The sequence below is a fragment of the Wallemia ichthyophaga genome (assembly GCF_000400465.1).
Source record: "Wallemia ichthyophaga EXF-994 unplaced genomic scaffold scaffold5, whole genome shotgun sequence".
Lineage (NCBI taxonomy): Eukaryota > Fungi > Basidiomycota > Wallemiomycetes > Wallemiales > Wallemiaceae > Wallemia > Wallemia ichthyophaga.
Genome location: NW_008806278.1, coordinates 494746 through 518716, shown reverse-complemented (window position 1 = coordinate 518716; position 23971 = coordinate 494746). Strand labels below are relative to the sequence as shown.

Genomic DNA, 23971 nt, shown 5'->3' with positions numbered 1-23971 from the left:
TGATAAATATCCCTATTAAAGTAATAGTCATCCTACTAAATTACTAGTCACCCCTATTTACTTACTAGACATCCCTATTAAATTCCTTGTTTCCATGAAACCACCAAAAACACCGAAATTATCTCCAACTCGTTCAACTGCAGTTGACAATCACTTCATTAGTCCCTACAACAATCCAAATCACTTCAATCATCTAGGCTCCTCTTCTAAACGCTACACACCCACCTCCTCACCTAACCAAGATATCCAACAACAACAGCAGCTATATACACACATACATCCACCTGCTACACCAAAAATTTTCACCATTGCTACTAAATCTTTGTCGTACGCTAGGAGTTGTCAGGAGTTTACTGAGGATGATGTATTCAGTAGTCCTTTACCCCTTGCACCATCGAATAAGGCGAAAAAGAGAAGCAATCTGAAACAGAGCGATGACGATAGTGAGTATACGGTCTCACATTCACTTAGCGGAAACAGACCGGTAAAGGCAACTAAACATCGACACCTTTCATCACCCATCTCATCACCCCACTCATCGCTCCCCTCTCACAGCATCATCAGCTCACCAACCTACAACAAGCTCAACGAATTTTCCCTTAAATCGGAGACTGAGCTGGTTGAAGGGCTTGTGGAAGGTGGTTTAGAAGAAAGTGAAAAAAAAGGTGAAAAAGGTGAAGAACTAGGTTTAGAACCAACAGAACCATGGAAACAAATCAACTACTCACTTTTCGCTGAAATCCCTGTGGATGAATCAATGTTTTGAGCTTGACACTTGCTTAATACTCTTAACTCGACTGGATCATGTAAATATCTTCAATGTATAATGTATAATATTAGAATTGTTACACCAAACTCATGCCAAATCCTCCTCTTCTCGGTAACGCATTGCTACTCTTATTCAATCCACCGTCATACTCCTTCTTGGTTTGAATACCTCCAACAACACCATCGAGCTCTTTGACTCTCTCGACGAGGTTGTTAGACGTGCCATCTATCCATTGAAGGGAGCTAAGGTGAGCATTAAGTATAGCAGCGATCTGTCCAATCACATCCTCCTGTTTAGTAGTTTCCTCTTTAGCTCCAACGCCGCCTGAGAGGAGATTAATTTCGTCGATCATAGTCGACAGATTTCTGCTGAGGTCATCGAGTTCATCGTTGACCGTCTCAGCAAGAGTGTAAGATTTGGTGCGTTCGTTATCAGCCACACCAACACCTAAGCCAACGTTCTCTCCACCATCGAGCAGCTCCTCCGTCTCTTTCTCATACCTGGTTAGCACGACGTCGAGTTCACGCTGCTGAGCTTCTATGTAGTCGAGCGATTGGTCAACACCCAGCTGAGTCTGCTCAGCTTGTACTGTTTGGTTGTATATACGCGATATTTGCTCTGCATTCTGACGTAGTACCCCATCCCACGCTTTTACCTCGTGACCTATCTTGTTGAAATCCTTCTGCTGGGTTTCGAGTTCGCCTGTCCAGCGATGAGTGATTTCGTCGAGCGTTTTGTTGCGCAGGAGTGATGGCGTGGGTGATGCTTTAACGGCGTTGCTTGTGGTTGTGGAATTGCCTGGTGTGGATTTCCCTAGTGCACTCACTGAGAGTGGATCTTTTGTTTCTTTCTCCTTTTCCTTATCTGCGTCTTTGTTCTCTCCGCCGAGTTTGAATGAAGAGAATCCACCAGGTGCAGGTGCGGCAGGTGCAGCCGGTTTAGCCGCGTCGTCCTTCTTCTCTTCAGTGGGTTTGGCAGGTGTACCGCCGAACGAAAATCCACCAGTTGGTTTGGCAGGTTGTGAGGGGTTGGACTGTGATGGATTCGACGCCTTAGCTGCATCGTCCTTTTTCTCTTCAGAGGGCTTGGCAGGGGCACCACCAAATGTAAATCCACCAGAAGTAGCAGGTTTAGGTGCCTCTGCAGGTTTAGGTGCGCCTAGTCCACCGAGACCTCCAAATCCAAATCCACCGGCTGGTTTGGATGTATCATCCTTCTCTTTTTCTTTGTCTTTGCCCTTATCAGAACCACTCAAGGAGAATCCACCACTGGGCGCAGGTTTTGGTGCATCATCCTTCTTCTCGTCTGGCTTGCCGAAGCCGCCGCTGCCGAAAGAGAAACCACCGCCTCCACTACCTGATGGCTTGCTCTCCTCCTTCTTCTCTTCAGGCTTACCAAAAGCTCCACCACCGAACAAGCTAGGTTTAGGCGCGTCATCTTTCTTCTCCTCTGCGAGAGTAGAGAGTGAGAAGAGTATTTAATGTGTATAGCGCGCAACTCACCGGGCTTGCTTCCCATTCCAAGACCACCGAAAGTAAAACCACCTGGTTTAGGTGCCTCCTTCTTTTCCTCTGGTTTGGGGGTATTACCAAAACCCATAGCACCCAAGTTGAAACCACCAGAAGAAGGGGCAGCTGGAGTAGTGGAAGGGGTGGTTGATGAAGGTTGTGAGGATGGTTGTGTGCTGCCGAATGCGCTACCACCTGCGTTTCCACCGAACAAACCACCACTACCACCTGCACCAGGCGTGCTTGGATTTTCTGCTGGCTTACCGAAGCCACTGAAACCACCAAAGCCAGATGATGGGGTGGTTGACTGGCTGTTACCGAAGGAGAAGGTGTTGTTTGCTGGTGGGGGTGCAGCTGGAGTGGTGGATCCCTGGTTGCCAAAGAGAGATGGCTTTGCTGGTGTATTTGATTGTGGTTGTGATGGTGGTTGTGCACCGAAGCTGAATCCCTGTTGTTGTTGCTGTGGTTGCTGCTGCTGCTGCTGCTGGCCTCCACCAAATGCACCCGCACTATTACCGCCAAATGAGAATCCTGCTGAAAATTCCAATGAGTTGAGCAATTAACGCGTATGTCTACCAACTCACACATGGTTGTTTAGGAGTGAGAGGGGAATTCACAGCTATAATTTAAACGACGAGCATGAATAATCTGTTGAGCGTGTTGGGGTTAATATTATTTGTTAATATTTCAGCATTAGCAGCAACTGTAAATGATAATATAGTTAAATCCACAAAGCTATTCCACTCAACTGCACACTCAACCACTACTTATCACGTTAGCGGGGTGGATGACGGTACATACGACATTCTCATTAGCCCTAATGAGTTTGATCAGCTGTCTCATCTCTCCGTCTCTCTCAAAGAATCCGGCGAACAACTCCCCTACACGTGGTTGAACGGTGATTCATATGTTCAACCCTATAATTTCAAGAGGCTCGCAGTTCAACTCCCACCCAACACACCACAGCTCACTCTAGTACTCTCTATCTCTCTCAACAACCCAAGCACTCCACTACCATCCCAGCTCACCCAGGACGACCTCGCCTACTCACTCTCCTTCAAGACATACACACACGTCGTTACCCCGTATCACACTAACGAAATGCGCGTTAAAGTGCGCGCACCCACCTCCAAAATACACCGATATGGCATGACGCATGACGACAGCAAGACGACCAAGAACGGCGGTAGTATGGTATATGGGCCGTGGATGGACGTAGCTCCCTACTCAATCCCTACAGACCACATTGAGATACTCTACGAAGCTGCTGGCCCGAGATTGAAGTATGAGGTGAGTGAGAGGAGTGCCCAGGTCAGTCACTGGGGGAATGTGGTGAGCTTTAGAGACGATATCGTCGTGCGCAACAACGGTCCTTCTCTCAAAGGCCAGTTCACGCGTCTAACCCATCAAGCCCAGACCTTTTTGAACGTGTTGCCCACGAATATCGCCACAATGCTTAGTGTCCGCCTACCAGCGCTCTCTGAGGAAGTTTTCTTCGTTGACCAGATCGGCAATGTCACTACTAGCCACTACAAGCAGGGCGATGGTCACTCCTCGCACTCCCTCTTACAGCTCAAGCCACGCTATCCACTGATGGGCGGGTGGAAATACTCGTTCAGTATCGGCTGGGAGAATAGCCTGAGGTTTGCTGCTAAGCTGGCTCGCGACGGTACAACCAGATTGAGCATCCCATTCAGCAGCACTCCCGAGGATGTTGCCGTCGACAGGCACACCACTCGCATCATTCTTCCCGAGGGTGCTCAGGTACACAGCGTGTACGTTCCATTCGAGGTGGATGTGCAGTACGAAACTACGACCTCGTACCTCGATACCATCGGCAGAAACACCGTCGTACTCTCCAAGCACAACACTTCTGATGCGCACAACGGCGACGTCACAATCGTTTACTCACTCTCCCTCTTCAATGCTCTCAGAAAACCCCTCGCCGTTGCCGCTGTGGCGTTTGCCCTCTTCTCGGCTGCCACCCTTTTGAGACGGATAAACACGAGAATATAAGCAGGCATTATAGTATAAATAAAAGTGATAGATTCTATAGTCATCTCATCTCATTATATGTGCAAATGTAAATGTGCTGTAATCTAGTCATACCCCGCTCCAGATCTCTTCTTGACGCGCTTACCACCCTTGAAATGTTTCTTACTGCTGGCGACATCAATACCTGCATCCGCCATGGCCTGTTTAGCTTTCCTGCCTTTAAGGAGGGTACCGTCATCAGCGACGATGCCTTGATGAGGATACATATTAACGCGTGAGAAATCCCCGTGCTGCTCTGCAGCTTTGCCTGCGAGGGTAGGGGTGAGTTTCGCCGGGTTTTTCTGAAAGAAGGTGTGATCGAGGGAGCGAGCGTGACTGGCGCCCTTCATCGACTGCACCTTGCCTTGCTCAGAGCCGATGAGACGACGACCGAGTGCTCTCGCACGGGCTTGCAAGCGTCTGCGCATGGCTGCGTTGAACTCATCCGCACTTACGCCCGGTGGGGGATGGCAGAAAACGAGTTTGGCGTTGATGTAGTCCTTCAGTATGATACGCGCCGCGCGCTGCTCGTCTGGATTTCCACCTGAGCTGCCCTGGCGAGTGAAACCGCGAGCGACTGAGCAAGATGTTAGTGGGGAGTGTTCTAAGAGTGCAAGTGAAACGTGCTACTCACCTGCGAATGCCGTTGCTAGTTCTTCAGCAGTAGGCACGCCATCACCTCCATCTTCCACCGCACGCGTATCGATCTTGATACCATACAACCCCTCAAGCACGCTCTGGGGAACGCGGCGCGCGACTAACTCGAGCGGTGCGCGCCAGTCGCGCATATCGTCAATAGGCAACACACCATCGCATACCAGCTCAGCACGCGTGCTAGCAAATTGCGGGAATACCAATCCTGGACAATCACATAACACAAGCGATTTACCGAGTAAGTGCGTCTGCAGGTGCTTCGTCTTACCTGGTGTACTGGACACACTCACACGATGAGCTCCCAATAACGCATTGAGCGTTGAGGATTTACCGACATTCGGATACCCAACTAAACCCACTGTCAGCTTGTGCCCGGCGGGGAGATAGGATAGGTCGGGCGCTTCGTCGATGAATAACTGCTCGAGTTCGACTATATTGAGCACTCGCGTGCGGCGTTGCTCGCTTTGTTGAGAAGGTGGTGGTGCTGGAGTTGTGGATTCGGCTGCTACTGTGTCTTGATTGTGTGCCTTGCCGTCACCTTGGTCACCAACTTCTTCACCCGTCTTCAGCTTCTCGACGGCGTTGATGGCCTCGTCGACATTAACTGGCAGACCACGTGCATGGGAGACGTAACCTTCTGCGGATTCGATGGGAGGGTGGTGTGGTGGGTGTGAGTGATCCTGTGAGTGTGGGTGTTTCTGCTCCTCCCCCTTTAACCCATCCAACCCCGCAGACTCCACTATATCCTGCACCTCAAGCTGTTTCCTCTGCTGCTCCTGCTCTTCAGCTACTTCAGCGACCTCATCAGCGTTGAGGATTTCATCGCGGACTTGTCTAACCACACGGAGCTGCTCGATGAGTTCCGAGGCATTAAGGGCGGAAAAGAAGGCGTAGCGTATCCCTTGAGCGTCGAAATAGTCAGCCCATCTTTGGCGTTGCTCAACGTCCAGCAAGTCAGCCTTATTGATGAGAACGAGTGAGCGCTTCCCCTCGCCCTGCATAGTGCCTTCAGTACGCCAATGTACCTCTTTTGCACCCATTTTGCGTGTGTACGGGTCTAAATCCCTCGCCCAGAACATCTGTGGGTTACGACCGTCGACAATCTGAACAACCAGCTGAGAACGCTCAATGACACGCCAAAGTTGACGCCAGACGTTGAGATTGCGCTCGTAGGGAGTGAGGAGGAGGCTGTCATCGCTCTCAATAAGCAGAGCAAGATCTCTGCGCCAGTTCAAAAAGGATTCTCTCTCGGATTTGTCAAGCTGTGCGGGGGTAGTACTGGTAGACCACTCTGGTCGCTGTGGGAGCTTCAACTGATCTCTGTTCAAATCATGTTTCTTTTTAACTTGAACTTCTTCTTCGTGGGAGAGGAGGAAGGGATTGGCGTGGCCAGCGACTGAAGGGTGCTGGATAACTGTAACATTCTTATTTTTCTCAGCCGTAAACTCAGTCTCAGCCATAGCGGCCGTGTTAAGAAACTCATCCAAATCTTTCTCCTGCGTGATGGAAGAAACGCCGTAGTCAGTGGTGTGCATCTGCGTATCCTTAGGAGGTTCTTTACGCTGGTTATTAATTAGAGCCCTTCCCAGCCCTGGGTTTTTACGATTCCGTGGGAGTGGTTTGCTCATTTGAGTGTTGGTGGTGGGGGTGGAAGAGTGGGATCAATTAAGTCAAGTGAATATCTTCATTGAGTGGATTTTAGATTTAATTTATTTTCTTTAATTTCCCTCTTTATTCTAAACAACCATCATTTAACAAACAAATGAAGCCACTTCCCAAGGCTGCGCTGTTTTGTGCAAAGTGAGTTAATAACAGAATATTCTACATAATCTCATATCACAGCCTTCCTGAGCAACTCGCCGACGACGATCTCAAGCTCCAGCTCAGCCATCTCTTCTCCAAGTACGGCAGAGTGCACCACGTCAAGCTCAATAGGGATCGCCAGAACAGGCTGGGTGCATTTATACAATACCAATTACCTTCCCACGCAGACGTCGCTCTCAACAAATCCAACAAGATATACCTCAAAGACCGTCTCCTTAGGGTGGAGAGAGCACGCGTTAATCGCAGTCTACGCATCTCTCACACCCCACTCGACTCATCAGCCATTCAATCCACTTTCTGTAAACACGGCGACATGGAGTCGTTCCTGATTGGTCCAGCTGTTGGTAGTGTTCCTGAGCAATCAGCCGAGCAAGGTGAATTCATCGTTAGATTTAAATTTAGAGATGATTGTATGGCTGCATGGTTCGCACATCGTCAATCTTCCCTCTTCCACTTGAGTTGGGCTCATGAGCGCAGTCGAGGGGTGCACAGTGGCCATAACACAAACAACACACTTATCAACGATAAAGGCAGCTTTCCTCCGCTGGTTCAGTCGCAGCAACCAAAGCAGATTACCTCACATCACACTGCCTCCGATGACGCAATCAACAGCATCGGCGCACTCGACTTGGCAAGTGCCCCTACCAACAAGGCAATCACGGCGAGCGTGGACGCTACACCGTCTGTATTTCTTGGCGCGCGTTCCGAGTCATTCCCTGAGATGCGCCAGGGGAAGGGAGGAAAAGGGGAGGTGGAGTTGCATTTGCCGGCGGGGCAGGAGAAGCAACAGTCAAAAGAAATTGTTCACCCGCACGACTCACCAAATACGCCGTCCCGCTTTATACCATCCACGCCCCAACTCAGCCCAGACATGAACGAAGCCAACCAATCACTCGAAACGACATCCACACATCCACTTACTCCCCCATCGCAACCATTTTACGACACACGCCCGCCACGCAAATCTTACGGTAGAGGTGGTGCGTTTGAGGGGAGAGGTAGGGGAGGTGGTTTTCGCCGTAACAACACACGCCCGCCTAGACCACACAACCACAACCACAATCAACATGGCAAACGATACTATCTCAATATGAATTATCACGAGGGTGGAGTAGGAGTGGGAGCGTTAGGTGAGTTAGGCTCATCAGCTGCGTATTACTACCCCGGTTATGCCGCGCAGCAACCTAACAATCTCAACCTCAACCTCAATCACACTCAGGCACAAGCTCAGGCTCAGGCTTACTACACGCAGCAATCGCAACACTCACAATCTACACCCGCCTTCATCCCTTACCCAGCTCTTAATCTCAACCTCTGCCAGGCTGTGATGGCCTACCCGTATGTCATGCAGCAGGGACAGCAGGGACAGGGACGAAGAAATAAAATAGGTGAGAGCAACACAGACACGATGGAAATGACCATGGTAGATGGAGGAAGTGGAGGTGTGGGAATTGGTGCTAGTGGGAATGTTGGTGATGTTAATGCAAATGCAAATGCAATTAACGCAGTGCAATCAATACAAACACACGCAGCACACACAGCGCACACAATGAACGCCATTCATCCCATTCATCCCGGTCACACAGTGCACACAATGCAAACACTCATGCCCCCTCTCCGCGCCACTGGGTTCATGACTACCAATGCAGGCCTCGTGCCACTCTACAGCCCGCAGGATCTTGAGAGGTGGAATGAGGGGTTGATTGGGAGCGGTAGTGGGACTTTGGGAAGGACTGTGGGGGATGCTCAATTGCAGCAACATCAGCAGCAGTATTCAGAGCAACCAGAACAGCCACAAGAATCTCTCAAAGATAACGAAAAGAGTGCGGGGAATACAGCGAATCCAAAGAATGCCCATAATGCTGACACCACCACCACTACCCATTACGACCAACACAACCATTCGTATTCGCACTCGCAATCACACTCACACACCGACCACACCAACTCGGCTCTCTCTCTGCAGCCATACCCACTGCTGCAACAGCCGCGTCCGCAACACGTGGTGAATACGAATGTCGGGCTGGGATTGGATACTGCTGGGGTCGGGAGGGCACCCACGGGTAAAAACACAGGAAGTGTTAACCCGCCCCGCTTTTTTGGGGTATCACCTCCAAGCCAGCCGTATCAGGAGTGGGAGGGAGTGAATGCAGATAGTCATACCCATAATCAGCATTCCCATTCACATTCACACCCCTCCGTCAGCACTGCTTACTACGATAATACATCACAACCAGTCCAACACACCCCTCCCCCACCCGGTTTCACGACAGGCCCACCTGGACATACACCGGGTGTGTATGGGCGTGAGAGGTAGTTGGGAATCAAAGGTTGTTGCTGTATTTATCCATACCCAGCAACATGGCATGGCATGATATAATGGTGCCAATCAAGTACCAAGAAAGCTTACGATATCATATAGCATATAGCATATAGCATATAGCATATTGCAACACAGCAACACAGCAAAACAGCAAAACAGCATACAAGACACAAACAGAACTTTATTTGATTTTTTCATCACTTTTACTTGTACACATGAATGTAATGCTATACTTTTGATTGAGACTGAGACTGAGAGTCATCAGCGATATGTGTACTGCGCAAGTGTCTAAAAACCGCGTAAGCTCTAGAGACGTGATTGTGAGTAAATTCCGGAACAAGTGTGTAGCCTTCAAGAGTGAGAAGGGAGTGGATACGTTCGAGCTGTCCGATCATTCCCTGTCTATCGAGTTGGGTGTGTGGGTCAGCGAGGGACAGTGATGCATCAGCCAGCTCCGCTCTGCGACTATCTGACTGATGGAGAGTGTGCAAGGACGCGGAGCAGAGCCCACACTTGCACTCAAACCCGAACGTGTCCTTTAATTTCCGTTTACGCGGCTCACTCGACATAGCTACCAACCCAGGCAAGTACTCTATCGTAACCTCACCCCCACGCGGGATATCGCGCATCGCGTACACCTCCATACGTAGCGTTGACCAGTCCATTGCTTGTGCGCAAGTAGGAAGGCATGAATGGTTGATGCGGCTGATGTGAGGGAAGAGGAAGGAGGCGTGGGTGGGGGGAGTGGGAGTGGGATTGGGATTCTTCTTGTTGTTTCTGTTTCTATCGCCATCACTCACAATCCCACTCCCTTCCCTGCTGCTCACCTGCAATGCGACATCGGGGAGCTGCAATTGAAAACCATTAGCTGAGCGTATAGGTGCGGATTCGTCCGTGTTATCGTGCATCTCAGCGGCTATTGCTGTGTCATCGCTGCGTCTGCTCAAACTGAATAGAGTGGCGCGGGCACTGTCTGTGAGGGCATCCGTCCAGCGACGCAGCTCAACCGCACTCATACCTTCCTCCCACACCAACAGGGGTAATTCAGCTATAAGCAGCTCGCCACGGCGTATATCCCGCCGCGCGCGTACCGCTACGCCCGCGTCGGCTGTGTCGTACAGCTCGAGGGGGCTCTTGTCGCTGTTGAGAATGCTATCGCTGCCGCTGTCGTCATCGTCATTGCTGCTGCCGCTCGCACCTCCCACGCTCCCCAGCACCACGGCGAGGATATAGGGGAGGAGATCGGGGACAATGTGGGGGAGGTGCTCGGTGGCAGTGGGAGCGGCAGCGTGGGAGAACTGGCGGTGTGTGCGCTGTGTGCGCTGTGTATTGGGGGAGGTGCTCGTTGGCAGTGGGAGCGGCATCGTGGGAGAACTGGCGGTGTGTGCGCTGTGTGCGCTGTGTATGCCGCAGCACCGGAACACTGCGCAGTCCACCTCGGAACAAGGACAAGGAGAAGAGCCGGTTCATGGGAGTTGGAGGGGAGGAGGAGATAAGGGAGATAAATGGAGATTAGAGGAGATGAAAACTGGTAGAACGCTACACGAGTATTTACGCTGCCCATCTCTCACCTCCCAACTACCACCACCAACACCTCAATGACACCGGGGAAACCGAGCTATATCTGCGAGATTTGCAACGCTGGATATTCACGGGCGGAGTTTCTGCGCAGGCATAAGAGATCAGTGCGTGGGTGGTGCGAATTACCCCTGAGTTGAATTGGCTTTAACGCACCCCGCCAGACCAGAAAGAGGCGGGTAAAACTTTTCATTGCTTGCATTGCGACAAGTCGTTTGCGAGGAGGTGAGCGTGGTTGTATAGCGTAAAAGCCACTCTCACGCTGCACAGTGACGTACTCAGCCGACATCGGAGAAGGTGTCACACAGAGCAAGGTGGAGGTGGTAGCAGCAGCAAAGCCAGTGCCAGCGCCAGTGCCAGTGATAGTGACATGGACAATACCAGCGATGCTGAATTAGTGCATAAACTGCCAATAAATAGCAGCAACAGCGGCAACGGTGAATTGACGAATCAAATTAATATATTTGATTCGATTGGTAGTTTGATTGGTGCAGATTATAGTGCAGATTATAGTGCAGATTATGGTGCAGATTATGGCGCAAATTATGGTTCAGATTATAACACATACAGCCAACACAACGAATACAATAACACCCTCAATCACCTCCTCAACAACCCAAATCTCGACACACTCGCCCCAGAGAAGGCAATCCGCAGAATTGAATTCCAAGACGTCACCACTGCATCAGGAGCCTCTTACAATCCAACACACAACGACGCAAACGACAGATTTTTCATCCCACAAGAACGTTTCGCTGGCCCTTACAGCATTGCTCACTGGGGCTTGCCACCCCTCAACCACCTTTCTGTTCTGTGCGCAAACGCCCTACAAACTACAAACGTACACCTTCCCCTAATGCACCTCCCCTCCTTCAAGCTATCAGATACAAGTGTATGCGTTGCTTTTGCTTTGTGTAGCACTGGCGGTAACAGTCCTAAACCCTTCAACAAACTGCACTCCTTCGACAACTCCTCCCTCACTGACGCTGAACTCTACTCAAAACCAGGTGCCTCAGCTGCTGAACAGACTGGTATCATTAGAGAGGTCGTCAGGCACGAGAAGCTGGCAATGATTCACGGCAGCTTATCCAACAAGTCAAGTAAAACCTCTCAATCCGATTTCATTGGTTTGATTATGGCTTTGCTCATTTACTACGCCCCTGTTATCTTAGAGGAGGACGCTGCTAGCAGTATTTGGGATGGTATTAATGGTGGTTTTGGTTTTATTTGCGAGGTGCGTTGCTTTTACTTCTGTATAATCATTCTCACTCTCCAAAATAGGCTATGAGATCTTCCGGTCTCCTCCAAACCTCTGCCACATGGCTAAACCCCGAAAAACCCAAGCTCACCTATCTCGGTGAGCGTTCAAAAGCTTCCGTCTACATGGCCTGGAAGAATTGGGTAAAAGATGAGCAAAAACGGAGGGCTATTTTCATCATATACCTTGCTGACCTGCTGGGCGGGATAGCGCAAGGCAAGCCACCTACTTTGCGGGTAGACGAGATGAGTAACGTCCCTCTACCTGCCAACGAAAAGCTGTGGGCTGCACCCACTGCCCAAGCCTGGGCAAGTCTGATAGATGCCTCCACACGCACACCTACGCACGGTGAAATGATGTTCTGTATATTCAACCAACTCGATGACTCCCAATTCAGTCAGGAACTTGGTCCATTTGCGCGCAATATCCTCATTTCTTCCATCCTCAGAGGTCTTTTAGATATAGGTCTCGTCGATGGCGGTAGCGTGGGTAGATGTTATTTACAAGGTCTCGATCAGTCTTCGACCATATTTGCTTTCAGAAACGCTCTTATTGCCTGGAGGAGGGGATACGATTTCGACATACTCTGTCAGAAACAATCTACTTATGAAGATCAAGTGTCGTTTCAGCGACAATCTACTCTCTTCTCAACCAACTCGAAAAGTAACATGGGTAGCCGTAGTAATAGCTATAGTAATAGCAACAGTAATAGCAATAACAGCAACCCAGACTCCACTCACACATCCACATCCACAACCTCGGGTAGTCCTCCAACGAGCTTCGATCCATCACCGACGAAAGACCACTACATGGGCGTCGGCGTTGGCAGTAATGGTACTACAACTACAAATACAACTACACCTACAACTACAACTACACCAATTGAAAATGAGAAAAGACCTCCATTCGTCAGTGAACCACTACCTTTCTTTTGGATGGCGCAGCTGCTGCTCAATATTATATCTCCTGAAACTTCCCTCTTTTTCAACTTTGTCACTCCCCCTCAGCAGACTTGCTACAATGTTCCTAGGTCTGGACGAATTGGGATGCAGGATAAAATAAAGAATATGGATCTCAAAGGTATGCTTATTGCGTCGCGGACATTTGCAAGAATGCAAGAGGGTATGAATAGCGGGAGTGTTGGTGGTAGTGGCAGTGGGAGTGGCAGTGGGAGTTTTGACAGTGTATATTAGAAATGATCACTCGAATCACCTTCCACAACCGCACACATATCTACAACTGTAATTACCCACTAACATACTGCATTAATTTAAGACTCAACATTCTTTCTGCTCGCGACCTCTAAAGCTATATTTTGCATTATTGACGATACGTCCATTCTTCCCACATATACACGCATTGTATTCACTTTATAATACATACCATACACACGCAATCTTTAAACAAATCTCCATGCATTATTTTTAACACCTAAAGATACAGCGACTGACACGAGACAACTGAATTTGGCCTATCGACCAACTCGAGTGCCTTATCAAACTTCTCCTTAAGGTCGTTGTTACCAATAGCATTAGCTGCTGACGACATTTGTCTGAGAAGTTCTTGCAATCTCCTGAAAGCTCTAATGATGGATCCCTCGAACACATCCGTGAGTGTGCATAAATGCGCGAATGACTTGCCTTTACACCACTCCATAACTACGTTCATTAACTCCACCTTAAATGATCGTACGTAGACCTCCTCATCAAATGACAACTTTGATTCCAACGATATCTTGGCTATTCTCCTAGCACCTTCTTGCAGAATATGTAGAGGTGCTTTCAAATCATTGTCGAGTGTCTGATTAGCCTCTGACTTTTCATCAAACACGAAACATGAAAGAACGGCTGCAGATTGTTCGGGTGAGAGTTGATTGAAAACACCATTAAATATCATCTCCGTCAGGAGCAATTCATCCCCAGTACTAATCTCACATGCCACTCTACCCTTCATTTCTATAACATCTGCCTGGGAAGTAAACCCAAGTCTCCTAAGCACTCTTTTGCGACACTTAAGTTCATCCAGCTGTATCACATCTTGCGTAGTCTGTATCCTCTTCTTAGTCTCCTTAACTTTATTGATCAGGTTCAATTTATTCTCATAACTAGCGTATATCCCTTCAAGGCGTTCGTCAGAGTATAGCTTGTTCTCCTTGAGCTTCTTCTCGAGGATTGCTACTCTGTTAATCAACTTGGTAAAGCCTTCATCCTTGATATTCATATTCTCAACAGGGTCGAGCATGGCGACACCTTTCGGGAAACGCTTCTGGACCTCTCGCACACTCTTGTACGCCTGCTCCTTTGCTTGAGCTGGTCTGAGGTCCTTTGGAAGGAATAGTCTGATATGGCTCACACCATCCAACGTCGACAGTAACACTGGCACTACCATAGCTTCACCCTTTTCTCCAGCAGCACATGGTCTGAAAGTGAGAGATTGGTCTGCGTTATTCGAGTTGCGGTCTTTCGGTACACTAGATCCAGCTGCACAATTGAGCAGCACATCTACTATATATGTGTCCTGTGGTTTGGTGTCCACTGGTAGTGGTTTTTTGGCTGGTCCAACTCGCTTGTTGTAATTCACAACAACACCCCAGCCGAAATTCATCTCGTGGTGCTTCACTTTAACTAGTCTACCAGGCTGGAGGAACGGCAGTGCGTAAGTTGGCAGGTTCTGCGCTTGGCGTATATCACTGCTAAAATCTTCCAGTTGCTTTTTGAGGTTGTAGTATTCCGTAATAGCCCCCTCTTCAGGCACGACGAGTTCATCTCGCTGTGCTTCCATCTCCTTTAACTCTTTCTCGAGCTGGGGGACAGACTGCGTTTGTTGGTGCTGGTAGAAACAACGGTTGAGCATATACTCAGGTGAAATACCCTCGACGCGCATTAGATTGAGTATCATGTTATACCCGAGGTGGAACGCCGAATCCAGTCTATCGGCTTCTCCTTTCACCATTCCTTTCGCGTTTGTTGGCTCGAGCTTCTCGTCACACATCATTATAACTATTCCCCTGTCATCAAGCCCTCTTCTACCTGCACGGCCTGACATTTGGATATATTCACCCCCTGTTAAGGTTCTGAAATCCCTGCCGTCAAATTTGCGGACGTTGGTGAATACTACTGTCTTTGCAGGCATATTCAACCCGATAGAGAAAGTCTCAGTTGCGAATAGCACCTGTGTTTGTTGCGTCAGAGAAGCATTTTTCAACTATTCAAACACACCTTCAAAAGACCCTCTTGGAACAGAATTTCAATTGTTTCTTTCAGGATTGGAAGAAGACCACCGTGATGAATACCGATTCCACGCTGTGGTGTGTGATTAGATGTGTGCCTCAAACAAAGACACCCCACTCACTCTCAACAACGGCAATATCTGCTGAATCTGAGGTAAATTCTTATCCTCATCATTGAGATTAGCTATGGCATTGTTGAAGACCTTGCTGACCATATCACGTTCTTGATCACTGTTGAACTCCAATTTCGACATCTGCAACGCAAGGTTTTCACACTCTCTCTTACTAAACGCGAAGACGATAACGGGATTGTAATTCCTCATCATAATCATCTTAACAATCTTGTAAATATCAGACTGATCTTTATTGCCAGCGCCCTTCTTCGCGCCCTTCTTTCCATTCTTACCGCCCTTTGCAGCATCAGCGGGGGCTTCACCGCCGGCATCCATGAGCGCACCCATTGCCTTGACAAAGTTCTCCTCTCTAAACTGACCTTTCTCATCGACGACGAGATGTATGCCCTCTCCGCCAGCCGGGAAGAGGTAGTGCTGCAGAGGAGTGGGTCTGTAGTTGGTGTATACGACGTGCACTGGTTGATTGTGCGTGTGACACACCCACGCAGCGAATTCGTGTGCGTTGGGGATTGTCGCTGATAAGAAAACATATCTGACCTTGTGTGGGAGGAGAATAATAGTCTCTTCCCAGACTACACCTCTCTCTTTGTCACGCATGTAGTGAATCTCGTCGAATATAACCCAGGATACCTCGCGCATTATCTCTGAGCCTCTGTACAGCATTGATCTTAGAATTTCAGTCGTCATGACCAAGCAACTTGCTGAAGGATTGATGGTGACATCACCAGTCATGAGACCGACATCACCAAAGTCTGCCAACATTTCACGATATTTCTGGTTGGAGAGTGCCTGAAATGTGCGTTAGAGCGTCACTCATACCTGAAATTTACACCCACCTTGATTGGAGAGGTGTATACAACTCTCTCGCCTCTCTTCAAACACTGCGCAATGGCATACTCTGCAACAACCGTCTTACCGGCACTAGTGTGAGCTGAGACAAGGACGGACTCGTCTCTCTCTATCGAATTGACCGATACGCGCTGGAATGGATCGAGGGTAAACGGATAAGCTCTTGCGGGTTCTTCGGCGGGTACGTGTTGCGAGATAGGCACATATGGGTAGTTGGGAGGCAGGGCAACCCTATGCCTAACCTGGTGATTGAGGGAGATCTGACCAGCTGCATCACCATCTTCTACACTGCCCGATAAGCCTGCTGCTGCTGCCACTTCACGGGTCGCTTCCGTCTCCACTTCGTCTGCTAATTCTACAGGCACTGGTTCTTGGTTTCTATCGTAAATGTCGTCTGCGTTGGGTTTTTGTGTGTTTGATGCAGCATCCGATGGTGCTACGCCTGGTGCTGCAGCTCCTTCACCTCCTGCTGGCTTAGATACAGATTTGGACTTCTCGTCATCATGGATCTTGGTCTTCTTCGAATCTCCATCGGAGTCTTCTGAGTGGGCTCTTTTGGACGCGCTCGTGCTCAGTTCCACTGGCTCGGATGGGCCATCAAAGACGTCGAACAAGTCTTCTTCCATTTCTAACTGATGGAAGTATGGGATCAAGAGAGAGTGGGGTTTGTAGACGAGAGATGCGGCTGCGTAGGCGTGTATATATCAGAGTCATTCGTGTAAATTCTATTTAAATTGTGCATATCTTGTTTGTCCATGTATAGCTGCTTGTGCGGAGATGAAATAGAGTCGAAGATGCATACAAATCAGCAGACAACAATAATCTCGTAATATATATGTATATGTAATCTCTACTTGTCAAGGACTCCAGCTTATCTGATGTGACGATATCAACGACCTTTCATCACTGGACAGGCTATGAAGCGGGAGCGGAAGTATGGCTGATTTATAGCCTTTAAATCTCACCGCACATCCGCCAGCTACTTTCACGCTCTCTAAAGCTTGCGTGCCTTGTTAAAGATGCGCAGACGCGTCTTCATACCAAATCTAAATGCGAATCGAGAATGAATAACTGGATTTAACTTATCGAAGCGATTCTGCCACCGAGCACACGATCGCAACCACTAACCACAAAGCAGATACAACACATCCAAATGGGATTCCTCAACGCAATCAATTGGCCAAAGAGGTCTGTCAGAGTCTCAGATGTAGCTTCGGAGGAGATCAAGGTGGGAGTTGTCGTGGCGAAATAATCGATTAGTTCTCATATGCTACCTGGCAGGCCATGGGTCGCTCTCCATCTAGTCTTTCTAGCCGGTCCAACAGTATCACTCCAAATCCGACAGCGATTAGTCCCGCTCCATACTCTGCCTCACCCGATCCTGTGAGCAGGTTGCTAGAGGCATCGGACTACTCTAAACATACTATGTAGGAATGGTGGAGCATCGATCACACCTCCGCGGAAGATGACGATGACATGCATGATCCCGGTGTAAGTGCGGGGAAATCAACGCGCGTGTACCTGCTGACACGCTCAAAAGACAGCTAGGTGCGCTGTACGGATAAACACTCAGACACCATCTAACACCCAAATCAACAGAAAATTAGACAGATCGGGCCATGCGTTTACTCTCAGAGGTATAATGAACCTCGGCTGCGTTTCCCTCATTACAGCTGCACTGTTGATGTTGTTGTGAGTTTGCTTCTCTACAAGATAGTAAAACCTCACCAGCGACAACAGCGCTGGTTACCCACTCCTAGAAGCTTTCAGAAAGCGAGATCCTGAGCAAGGCGGCTCTTACGGCTTAGGCGGAGTCAATGCTACCGGACAGATTCCCGAATTCGCTATCAATTTCGGCATGATAGACTCCGACACCCCCCAATCAGCACATCGTCGCACGAGCTTCGATGGAAAGCCGCAGGTTTTGGTGTTTTCTGATGAGTTCAACGTAGACGGCCGTACATTTTATCCAGGCGAAGACCCATACTGGGAAGCCGTCGATCTGCACTACTGGGGCACGAACAACTTGGAATGGTATTCTCCAAAGCAGATCACAACCACAGAGGGCAAGCTCGCAATTACTTTGGATGAGAGAGAGACACACGATCTGGATTATGCGGGTGGTATGATAACATCGTGGAACAAGTTCTGTTACTCAAACAACGCGTATTTGGTAGCTAGTATTGCTTTGCCTGGTACAAGCGATGTCTGGGGGCTTTGGCCGGCATTTTGGACCATGGGGGTGAGTAGTAAGATTTTCACGACGCACGTTGCTAAGGTATTTGCAGAATCTCGGCAGAGCCGCGTACGGTGCTTCTCTCGAGGGTCTTTGGCCATACTCATATGACACGTGCGACGTCGGCACCGTCGCTAACCAGACATACGACGGTGTACCCGCTACTGTCGCTAATAAAGAAGTCGGTAGCAAGTACCACGAAGGTGCGCTTTCTTTCCTTCCCGGGCAGCGTCTGTCAAGATGCACTTGTCCAGGCGAGTATCATCCTGGTCCTATAGACAGCAAGACAGGGGAGTTTGTCGGCAGGGCTGCTCCTGAGATTGATGTGTTTGAAGCACAGGTTGAAATAGCGTCAAGAACAGGACAAGTTTCGCAGAGTGCGCAGTGGGCACCTTTCAATGCTAACTATGAGTTTATTGATAAACAAGGCACAACGTACGAATTCCACAACGATGAGGCTGAAATAAATGTTTACCTCGGCGGTGTTTTCCAACAAGCTACTTCGAGTCTGGCAACGACAAATCAGGCTTGTTACAGTGGAGAAAATCCTACACCTAACGGCAGCTGCTTTTCCGAATACGGCGTAGAATTTTCAGGCGGACCTGACGGACACGTGGTGAGTACCTTCCAAGTCATATGACTGTATTCTTAGTCAGTGTAGACATGGGCATCAGATGGAGAGGAGACTTGGACTTTGTTTGGGAGCGCAATGGGAGCTGACCCTGTGTCTCAGATAGGACAGCGACCAATCAGCGAAGAACCAATGTATATCATCCTCAATCTCGGTATTTCAAAGAACTTTGGTGATGTCGACTTTGAGGAGCTCGTTTTCCCAGCGATCATGTACGTGGATTGGGTGAGGGTGTATCAGCCAGAAGGAGAGGTAAACGTGGGCTGCGACCCGAAGAATCGACCAACTGCAGATTACATAGAGCACTTCAAAGAGGCCTATCAGAAGTGAGTGAGATATTCCAAATTGAGCGCTTTTAATAAAAATGAAACAGTCCAAATATGACGACATTTGTCGACGACTATGGTAAACAATTCCCAAAGAATAGCTTCCTAGGAGAATGCTAAATTGTAGAATACTTAATTTCATTAATATTTTCATATTTTATATTTAGGCCGTAAATCTGTGGATATCTTTGTCGCGCTAATTGCTCTCCCTTCAGTCACACACGTTCATGATCGCCAACATTTTCAAGAACATAAAACGAGAAGACAACTCAACCAGTGGCAGCGGTTCAATACAAGAGAAATCAAGCGCAGACGACGACGACTTGAAACCGCCGAGTCGTTTCATCGATTCGCCTTTTCGCAGACCGCTAACGTTTCACGCGTTCGTAACCCCGCCATATCCTTTAGCACCATCTCCGGGGTTTATCATGAGCATTAGAAACGCTGTCTGCTACAGCTGGCTCAACCTTCTTCTCCTGTCTGCCCCGATCAGTTGGGCACTGCATCAAGTACATATATCAGACATTGGCACTTTTGTGACTTCAATCCTCGGAGTCGTTCCTTTGGCTGCTTTGCTCTCTTTTGCCACCGAAGAAGTCGCACTTCGAACTTCAGTGCCACTCGGTGGTTTACTCAACGCTACATTAGGCAATCTGGTGGAAATAATCATTGCGATTCTAGCTTTGGTAAGATGTGAAATAAGCATTGTTCAGTCTTCGTTATTGGGTGGTCTCCTCTCCAATATCCTTCTCGTTCTCGGAATGTCTTTCCTGGCCGGTGGGATAAAATTTAGTCAACAGTCATTCAAACAACTCCCGGCCTCGATAAATACGAGTCTTTTGATGCTCTCAGTAATGTCTCTGATGGTTCCTCTTGCGTTCCATACCATCCTCGGTGATAAATTTCCAGATGACCCTGATTCTGAACAAACTTTCATCTTGCAAATGTCTCGAGGTACTTCTGTTATTCTCATTGTTATCTACTTATGCTACATGGCATTTGTGTTCTATACCCATCAAGAAGAGTTTCTGGATACCATTGACGATGATGAAGATGTTCCACTAAATCCAAAATCTTCAGCGAACCAAACTAATTCATCAAAAGCAGATATACACGCAAACTTACAAGCAAACGCAAATTCTAACGCAAATAAACAAGAGCAACCCCAAGACTATTCCCGCTCAACATCTATTTCAGACGACCTTGAAGCTGGCTTCAAAAGACCGCAACTTAAAAGAGCACGTACTGCGCCTATCATTGCTACCCCTTTGGCGACCTCAACATCTAATTATTTCTCTTCTACACAAAGCGATACTCCGCGCTCATTCAGTAAGCGTCAGGTAGAACAGCCGAGATTGAATGTATGGACGAGTATAGCTATTCTCGTTATCACTACCATACTGCTCTACTTCACATGCGAGGCTCTCGTAGACTCGATACAGGGCATATCTGAAAACACTAGCGCGTCCAAGGAGTGGATTTCGCTCATTATTTTGCCTATTGTCGGCAACGCCGCGGAGCACGCTACAGCTGTCATCGCTGCAGCTAAAGGTAAACAAGAGCTGGCTTTGGCAGTGGCTTTAGGATCTACTGTACAGATAGCAATATGTGGGTGTCTTTGCAATTTTAAGTAGTCTGACTAACAAATCAAACAGTCGTTATTCCACTCGTCGTCCTTCTTTCTTGGATTATTTCCAAACCACTTACTCTGGTGTTCGAGCCTATGGAAACTATGACTCTCTTCCTCTCCGTCCTCCTCGCCAGGTTCGCTATTGAGGATGGAAGAAGTCACTGGCTTAGCGGATGCGTACTTTTCGGAAGTTACTTTATTATCGCTTTGGTGTTTTGGTATTTCCCCAAGCAAGACACTTTTGAGCTTATTAGATGTGTTGCTTGAGGAGTGTTTAGCGCAGATTCAAACGCATTTAAATGCACTGCTATGATTCTCTTTTACGAACGAAACGAAAAGATTACAATAATGAAATGAAATGTAAATTTAACTAGTTCTTCGTCAGTCGCAAGATTTTCTTGACTTCTTTAACTTCTTCCAACGCGTCTGACTTGCTTTAAGGTCAGTCATAGTCTTGTTCTCGTTGTCGTTCTAGCTTTCGCTTTGTTATACATATCTCTCGTATAATACATATAATATTTAGAAACTTTCATACAACTTTGTTACTACAGATTATTACTTTCGTGGCGCGATAAAGCGTCGAATTAACAATGACTCAACTGTCTAGTAATGGTTGCCGCTCCCCGCTTGTGTTCTGGGGCTTGTCTTTGTACATTTGAACTTGGAGAAGAATAATGACATCAAAAACGATGGTACCGACTGATCCGATCAGGAAGCTATTAGTTGCGTATAAGACTAAAAATGACGACAAAAAGTTTACTCACGGTAACGATTCAAGCAAATATTTCATGGCTTGAGGATGGGACTGCTGAAATCGTGGCGATGACAGTATCGACATGGTATAAAAAGAGTTTCCCAACAAAGCGAACAAGAAGAGGAAGACAGAAAGACCCTCAACAGATTTACGTTGATAATTATAGTAAATCTGCGGCATCCTGCTGCTCAAGTAGAACGTTACACAAGCCCACGACGACAGCTTGCCAATGATGATGGCGAGGTCGTCACTAACGAGACCTTTTGCTGAGATAGACGGGAGAGGAAGGGTGGGTGCAGCGCCGACACCTACCGTTAATCCGAGCGCGACCAGACTGGCAAAGGTGCGACTCCTGCTGTTTTCCGCTCTTCTTACTGAGTGCGTCTGTGACCTCCGTGATCGTTTCAGCGTTACTGGCGGCTTCACACTCGCGCTGCGATCAGACACCCGGTTAATGGAAAGTGAGACAGTCTGCCTGTGCGTAATCATCCTCGTCGTCGACCTGCCTCTATCGTCCTGGTAATTGCGATACTGGAGATATTGCCCAGTGAGCGCCAAATCGACCAAGATGAACCATAATGATAAAGCGACTTGGAATGGCAGCTGATTCGTATATATACATCCCAGGAGGTTGAGAAGATCTCCTATGAGCCATGTTATGATGAATTCCACGCTCAGCCCTTCTATCGTCTTCAGTTTGTGGTTTTTGTACACTTGTGGGAGCTGAGCGCATAACCAGCTCAGGACACTTAGGTATCCAAATATTTCGCTATGGGAGTTCATGCTTGTGATAAACAGCGTTGTTTCTTTTCTTTCTTCGTAAAATACCCTTGGTCGTTCACTAATGAAGATCATAGATAAGGTTGTTGCGGAGTCATATCAATGACGTGAGAGTGTAGATTGCGCAGGTAACTTTAGCCTATCAAGGCTTGTTTCTCTAACAATTCTCCTCTCGTCTTGCTCCACGAGCGCAGTCATGTGCACAATGCCCTTCTCGGCAGGATGGACCGGCTATCTATGAATGAATACGAGAATGGAATTTATTTCTTGCAAAAGTTTCAGAATATCCCATTGGTCTGAATGTTTCTCGCAAGGAGATAACTACTAGCATCTATTTTCTAAACTCGCCTCAGCTTTAACATCAGGCGGACGTCTCTTTCAGCAAGAAAACTTTAGGAGATGCTGACACGAACTTGATTCGGAAGATAATGAATCTTTCAGACTCCAACCTATGACGTCGCCCCATATCTCCGGAGATCTCCGATCAAAAAGTGTAAGCTTTATTTGTTACACAGGACACAGAAATGTCATGTTCAACTTAGTACAATGGTGAGGTCGGATAGTGGTTATTCCGTTGATTTCAAGCAAAGAGCTTTCCAATTAGATTGGGACTGTCAATGCTTTATGCATCCTGGGTTCGAATCCCAGTCTCACCATCCTTTTGCTTTTCTTTTGGCATCATCTATTTTTGATTTCTCCAACCCTGATCCATGACTGTTTAGGTAGATTTTATTCGACGGTGTAATTCGTTGATGGGGAGAAGTTGGTAAGGAAGAGCGTGAATATTTATATCTACACAACTTTAACGAAGAGAGTTAGAGATCATCCCGTTTTCTTTCTTACAAAGGGGTATTGCGATTATTTGATGGTAATTTAAAGCTTTTATCTTACCATAAATCACAAATTTGCTTCAAGATGCGCTTTTTACTGCTAAAGATTTGATGATTAAAGTGTCTTTGCCAAACCTCAATTAGGGGAGAGAAGGATGTAAGTGCACTAAAGTGAGAAGCGAGTTGGGGTTGCGAGTATGATTGATATTTAAAACGGGTGATTGAATGGCAGCTGAGTGTGATTTTCAAGGGAGATGTCAACAGGAGTATCATGTGATTACAGCATAATATGCTTGCATCAACAGGGGATGTAGTCTAGTGGTTATGGCGCTTTCTTAGCATGGAAGAGGTCCCCGGTTCAATTCCGGGCATCTCCAATGACTCTGATCATTTCAGAGTATCTTTTTGCATATTTTAGCAATCCACACTTAATTTTATTCAACTCATCAATCATGCTTTAGTGTGCTTTAATATTTTGTGTTTTCATAATATTAACCAGTTTTGTTATTATTATCCCCTTATCTTCTCTCACATACAAATGTAAAATTCGGTGTGGAAGGGTTGTCGACTTGAAATGACACAATCTGTTCCAAAATCTACATTGTATCGTGCCCCACCGTCAAC

The 23971-nt window shown here is 47.7% G+C and overlaps 11 protein-coding genes and 2 non-coding genes across 13 annotated transcripts; 8 read left to right on the top strand and 5 right to left on the bottom strand.

Moving 5' to 3' along the window:
* Positions 1–94: 94 nt before the first annotated feature.
* J056_003798 (uncharacterized protein) lies at positions 95–766 on the top strand (the record flags this gene model as incomplete). The annotated part of the gene is made up of 1 exon (XM_009269014.1): positions 95–766. One exon carries the CDS (start codon positions 95–97, stop codon positions 764–766), a length of 672 nt encoding a protein of 223 aa, XP_009267289.1.
* A 79-nt stretch (positions 767–845) lies between these two features.
* Positions 846–2865, bottom strand: J056_003797 (Nucleoporin NSP1; the record flags this gene model as incomplete). The annotated part of the gene is made up of 3 exons (XM_009269013.1): positions 846–2218; positions 2272–2737; positions 2788–2865. 3 exons carry the CDS (start codon positions 2863–2865, stop codon positions 846–848), a joined length of 1917 nt encoding a protein of 638 aa, XP_009267288.1.
* A 51-nt stretch (positions 2866–2916) lies between these two features.
* On the top strand, positions 2917–4293 carry J056_003796 (Dolichyl-diphosphooligosaccharide--protein glycosyltransferase subunit 1; the record flags this gene model as incomplete). Its single annotated transcript, XM_009269012.1, has 1 exon — positions 2917–4293. The coding sequence occupies one exon, from the start codon at positions 2917–2919 to the stop codon at positions 4291–4293; it is 1377 nt and encodes a 458-aa protein (XP_009267287.1).
* An 83-nt stretch (positions 4294–4376) lies between these two features.
* On the bottom strand, positions 4377–6593 carry J056_003795 (Large subunit GTPase 1-like protein; the record flags this gene model as incomplete). Its single annotated transcript, XM_009269011.1, has 2 exons — positions 4377–4888; positions 4946–6593. 2 exons carry the CDS (start codon positions 6591–6593, stop codon positions 4377–4379), a joined length of 2160 nt encoding a protein of 719 aa, XP_009267286.1.
* Positions 6594–6727: 134 nt separating this feature from the next.
* On the top strand, positions 6728–9106 carry J056_003794 (Multicopy suppressor of sporulation protein msa1; the record flags this gene model as incomplete). Its single annotated transcript, XM_009269010.1, has 2 exons — positions 6728–6765; positions 6808–9106. The coding sequence occupies 2 exons, from the start codon at positions 6728–6730 to the stop codon at positions 9104–9106; spliced, it is 2337 nt and encodes a 778-aa protein (XP_009267285.1).
* Positions 9107–9339: 233 nt separating this feature from the next.
* Positions 9340–10476, bottom strand: J056_003793 (SET and MYND domain-containing protein 3; the record flags this gene model as incomplete). The annotated part of the gene is made up of 1 exon (XM_009269009.1): positions 9340–10476. One exon carries the CDS (start codon positions 10474–10476, stop codon positions 9340–9342), a length of 1137 nt encoding a protein of 378 aa, XP_009267284.1.
* Positions 10477–10710: 234 nt separating this feature from the next.
* J056_003792 (Zinc finger protein) lies at positions 10711–13141 on the top strand (the record flags this gene model as incomplete). Its single annotated transcript, XM_009269008.1, has 4 exons — positions 10711–10801; positions 10855–10915; positions 10961–11924; positions 11972–13141. The coding sequence occupies 4 exons, from the start codon at positions 10711–10713 to the stop codon at positions 13139–13141; spliced, it is 2286 nt and encodes a 761-aa protein (XP_009267283.1).
* A 238-nt stretch (positions 13142–13379) lies between these two features.
* Positions 13380–16786, bottom strand: J056_003791 (ATP-dependent RNA helicase mtr4; the record flags this gene model as incomplete). The annotated part of the gene is made up of 4 exons (XM_009269007.1): positions 13380–15119; positions 15167–15250; positions 15300–16100; positions 16148–16786. The coding sequence occupies 4 exons, from the start codon at positions 16784–16786 to the stop codon at positions 13380–13382; spliced, it is 3264 nt and encodes a 1087-aa protein (XP_009267282.1).
* A 527-nt stretch (positions 16787–17313) lies between these two features.
* Positions 17314–19473, top strand: J056_003790 (Beta-glucan synthesis-associated protein KRE6; the record flags this gene model as incomplete). The annotated part of the gene is made up of 9 exons (XM_009269006.1): positions 17314–17388; positions 17442–17543; positions 17592–17651; positions 17701–17708; positions 17760–17852; positions 17901–18402; positions 18449–19012; positions 19058–19353; positions 19401–19473. The coding sequence occupies 9 exons, from the start codon at positions 17314–17316 to the stop codon at positions 19471–19473; spliced, it is 1773 nt and encodes a 590-aa protein (XP_009267281.1).
* A 107-nt stretch (positions 19474–19580) lies between these two features.
* Positions 19581–21250, top strand: J056_003789 (Vacuolar calcium ion transporter; the record flags this gene model as incomplete). Its single annotated transcript, XM_009269005.1, has 2 exons — positions 19581–20961; positions 21009–21250. 2 exons carry the CDS (start codon positions 19581–19583, stop codon positions 21248–21250), a joined length of 1623 nt encoding a protein of 540 aa, XP_009267280.1.
* A 328-nt stretch (positions 21251–21578) lies between these two features.
* On the bottom strand, positions 21579–22520 carry J056_003788 (Vacuolar integral membrane protein; the record flags this gene model as incomplete). Its single annotated transcript, XM_009269004.1, has 2 exons — positions 21579–21699; positions 21748–22520. 2 exons carry the CDS (start codon positions 22518–22520, stop codon positions 21579–21581), a joined length of 894 nt encoding a protein of 297 aa, XP_009267279.1.
* A 545-nt stretch (positions 22521–23065) lies between these two features.
* J056_004985 lies at positions 23066–23173 on the top strand. Its single transcript has one exon. It is a non-coding gene; the product is annotated as a tRNA-Leu (tRNA).
* Positions 23174–23651: 478 nt separating this feature from the next.
* Positions 23652–23724, top strand: J056_004986. Its single transcript has one exon. It is a non-coding gene; the product is annotated as a tRNA-Ala (tRNA).
* The last annotated feature ends 247 nt before the right edge of the window (positions 23725–23971 follow it).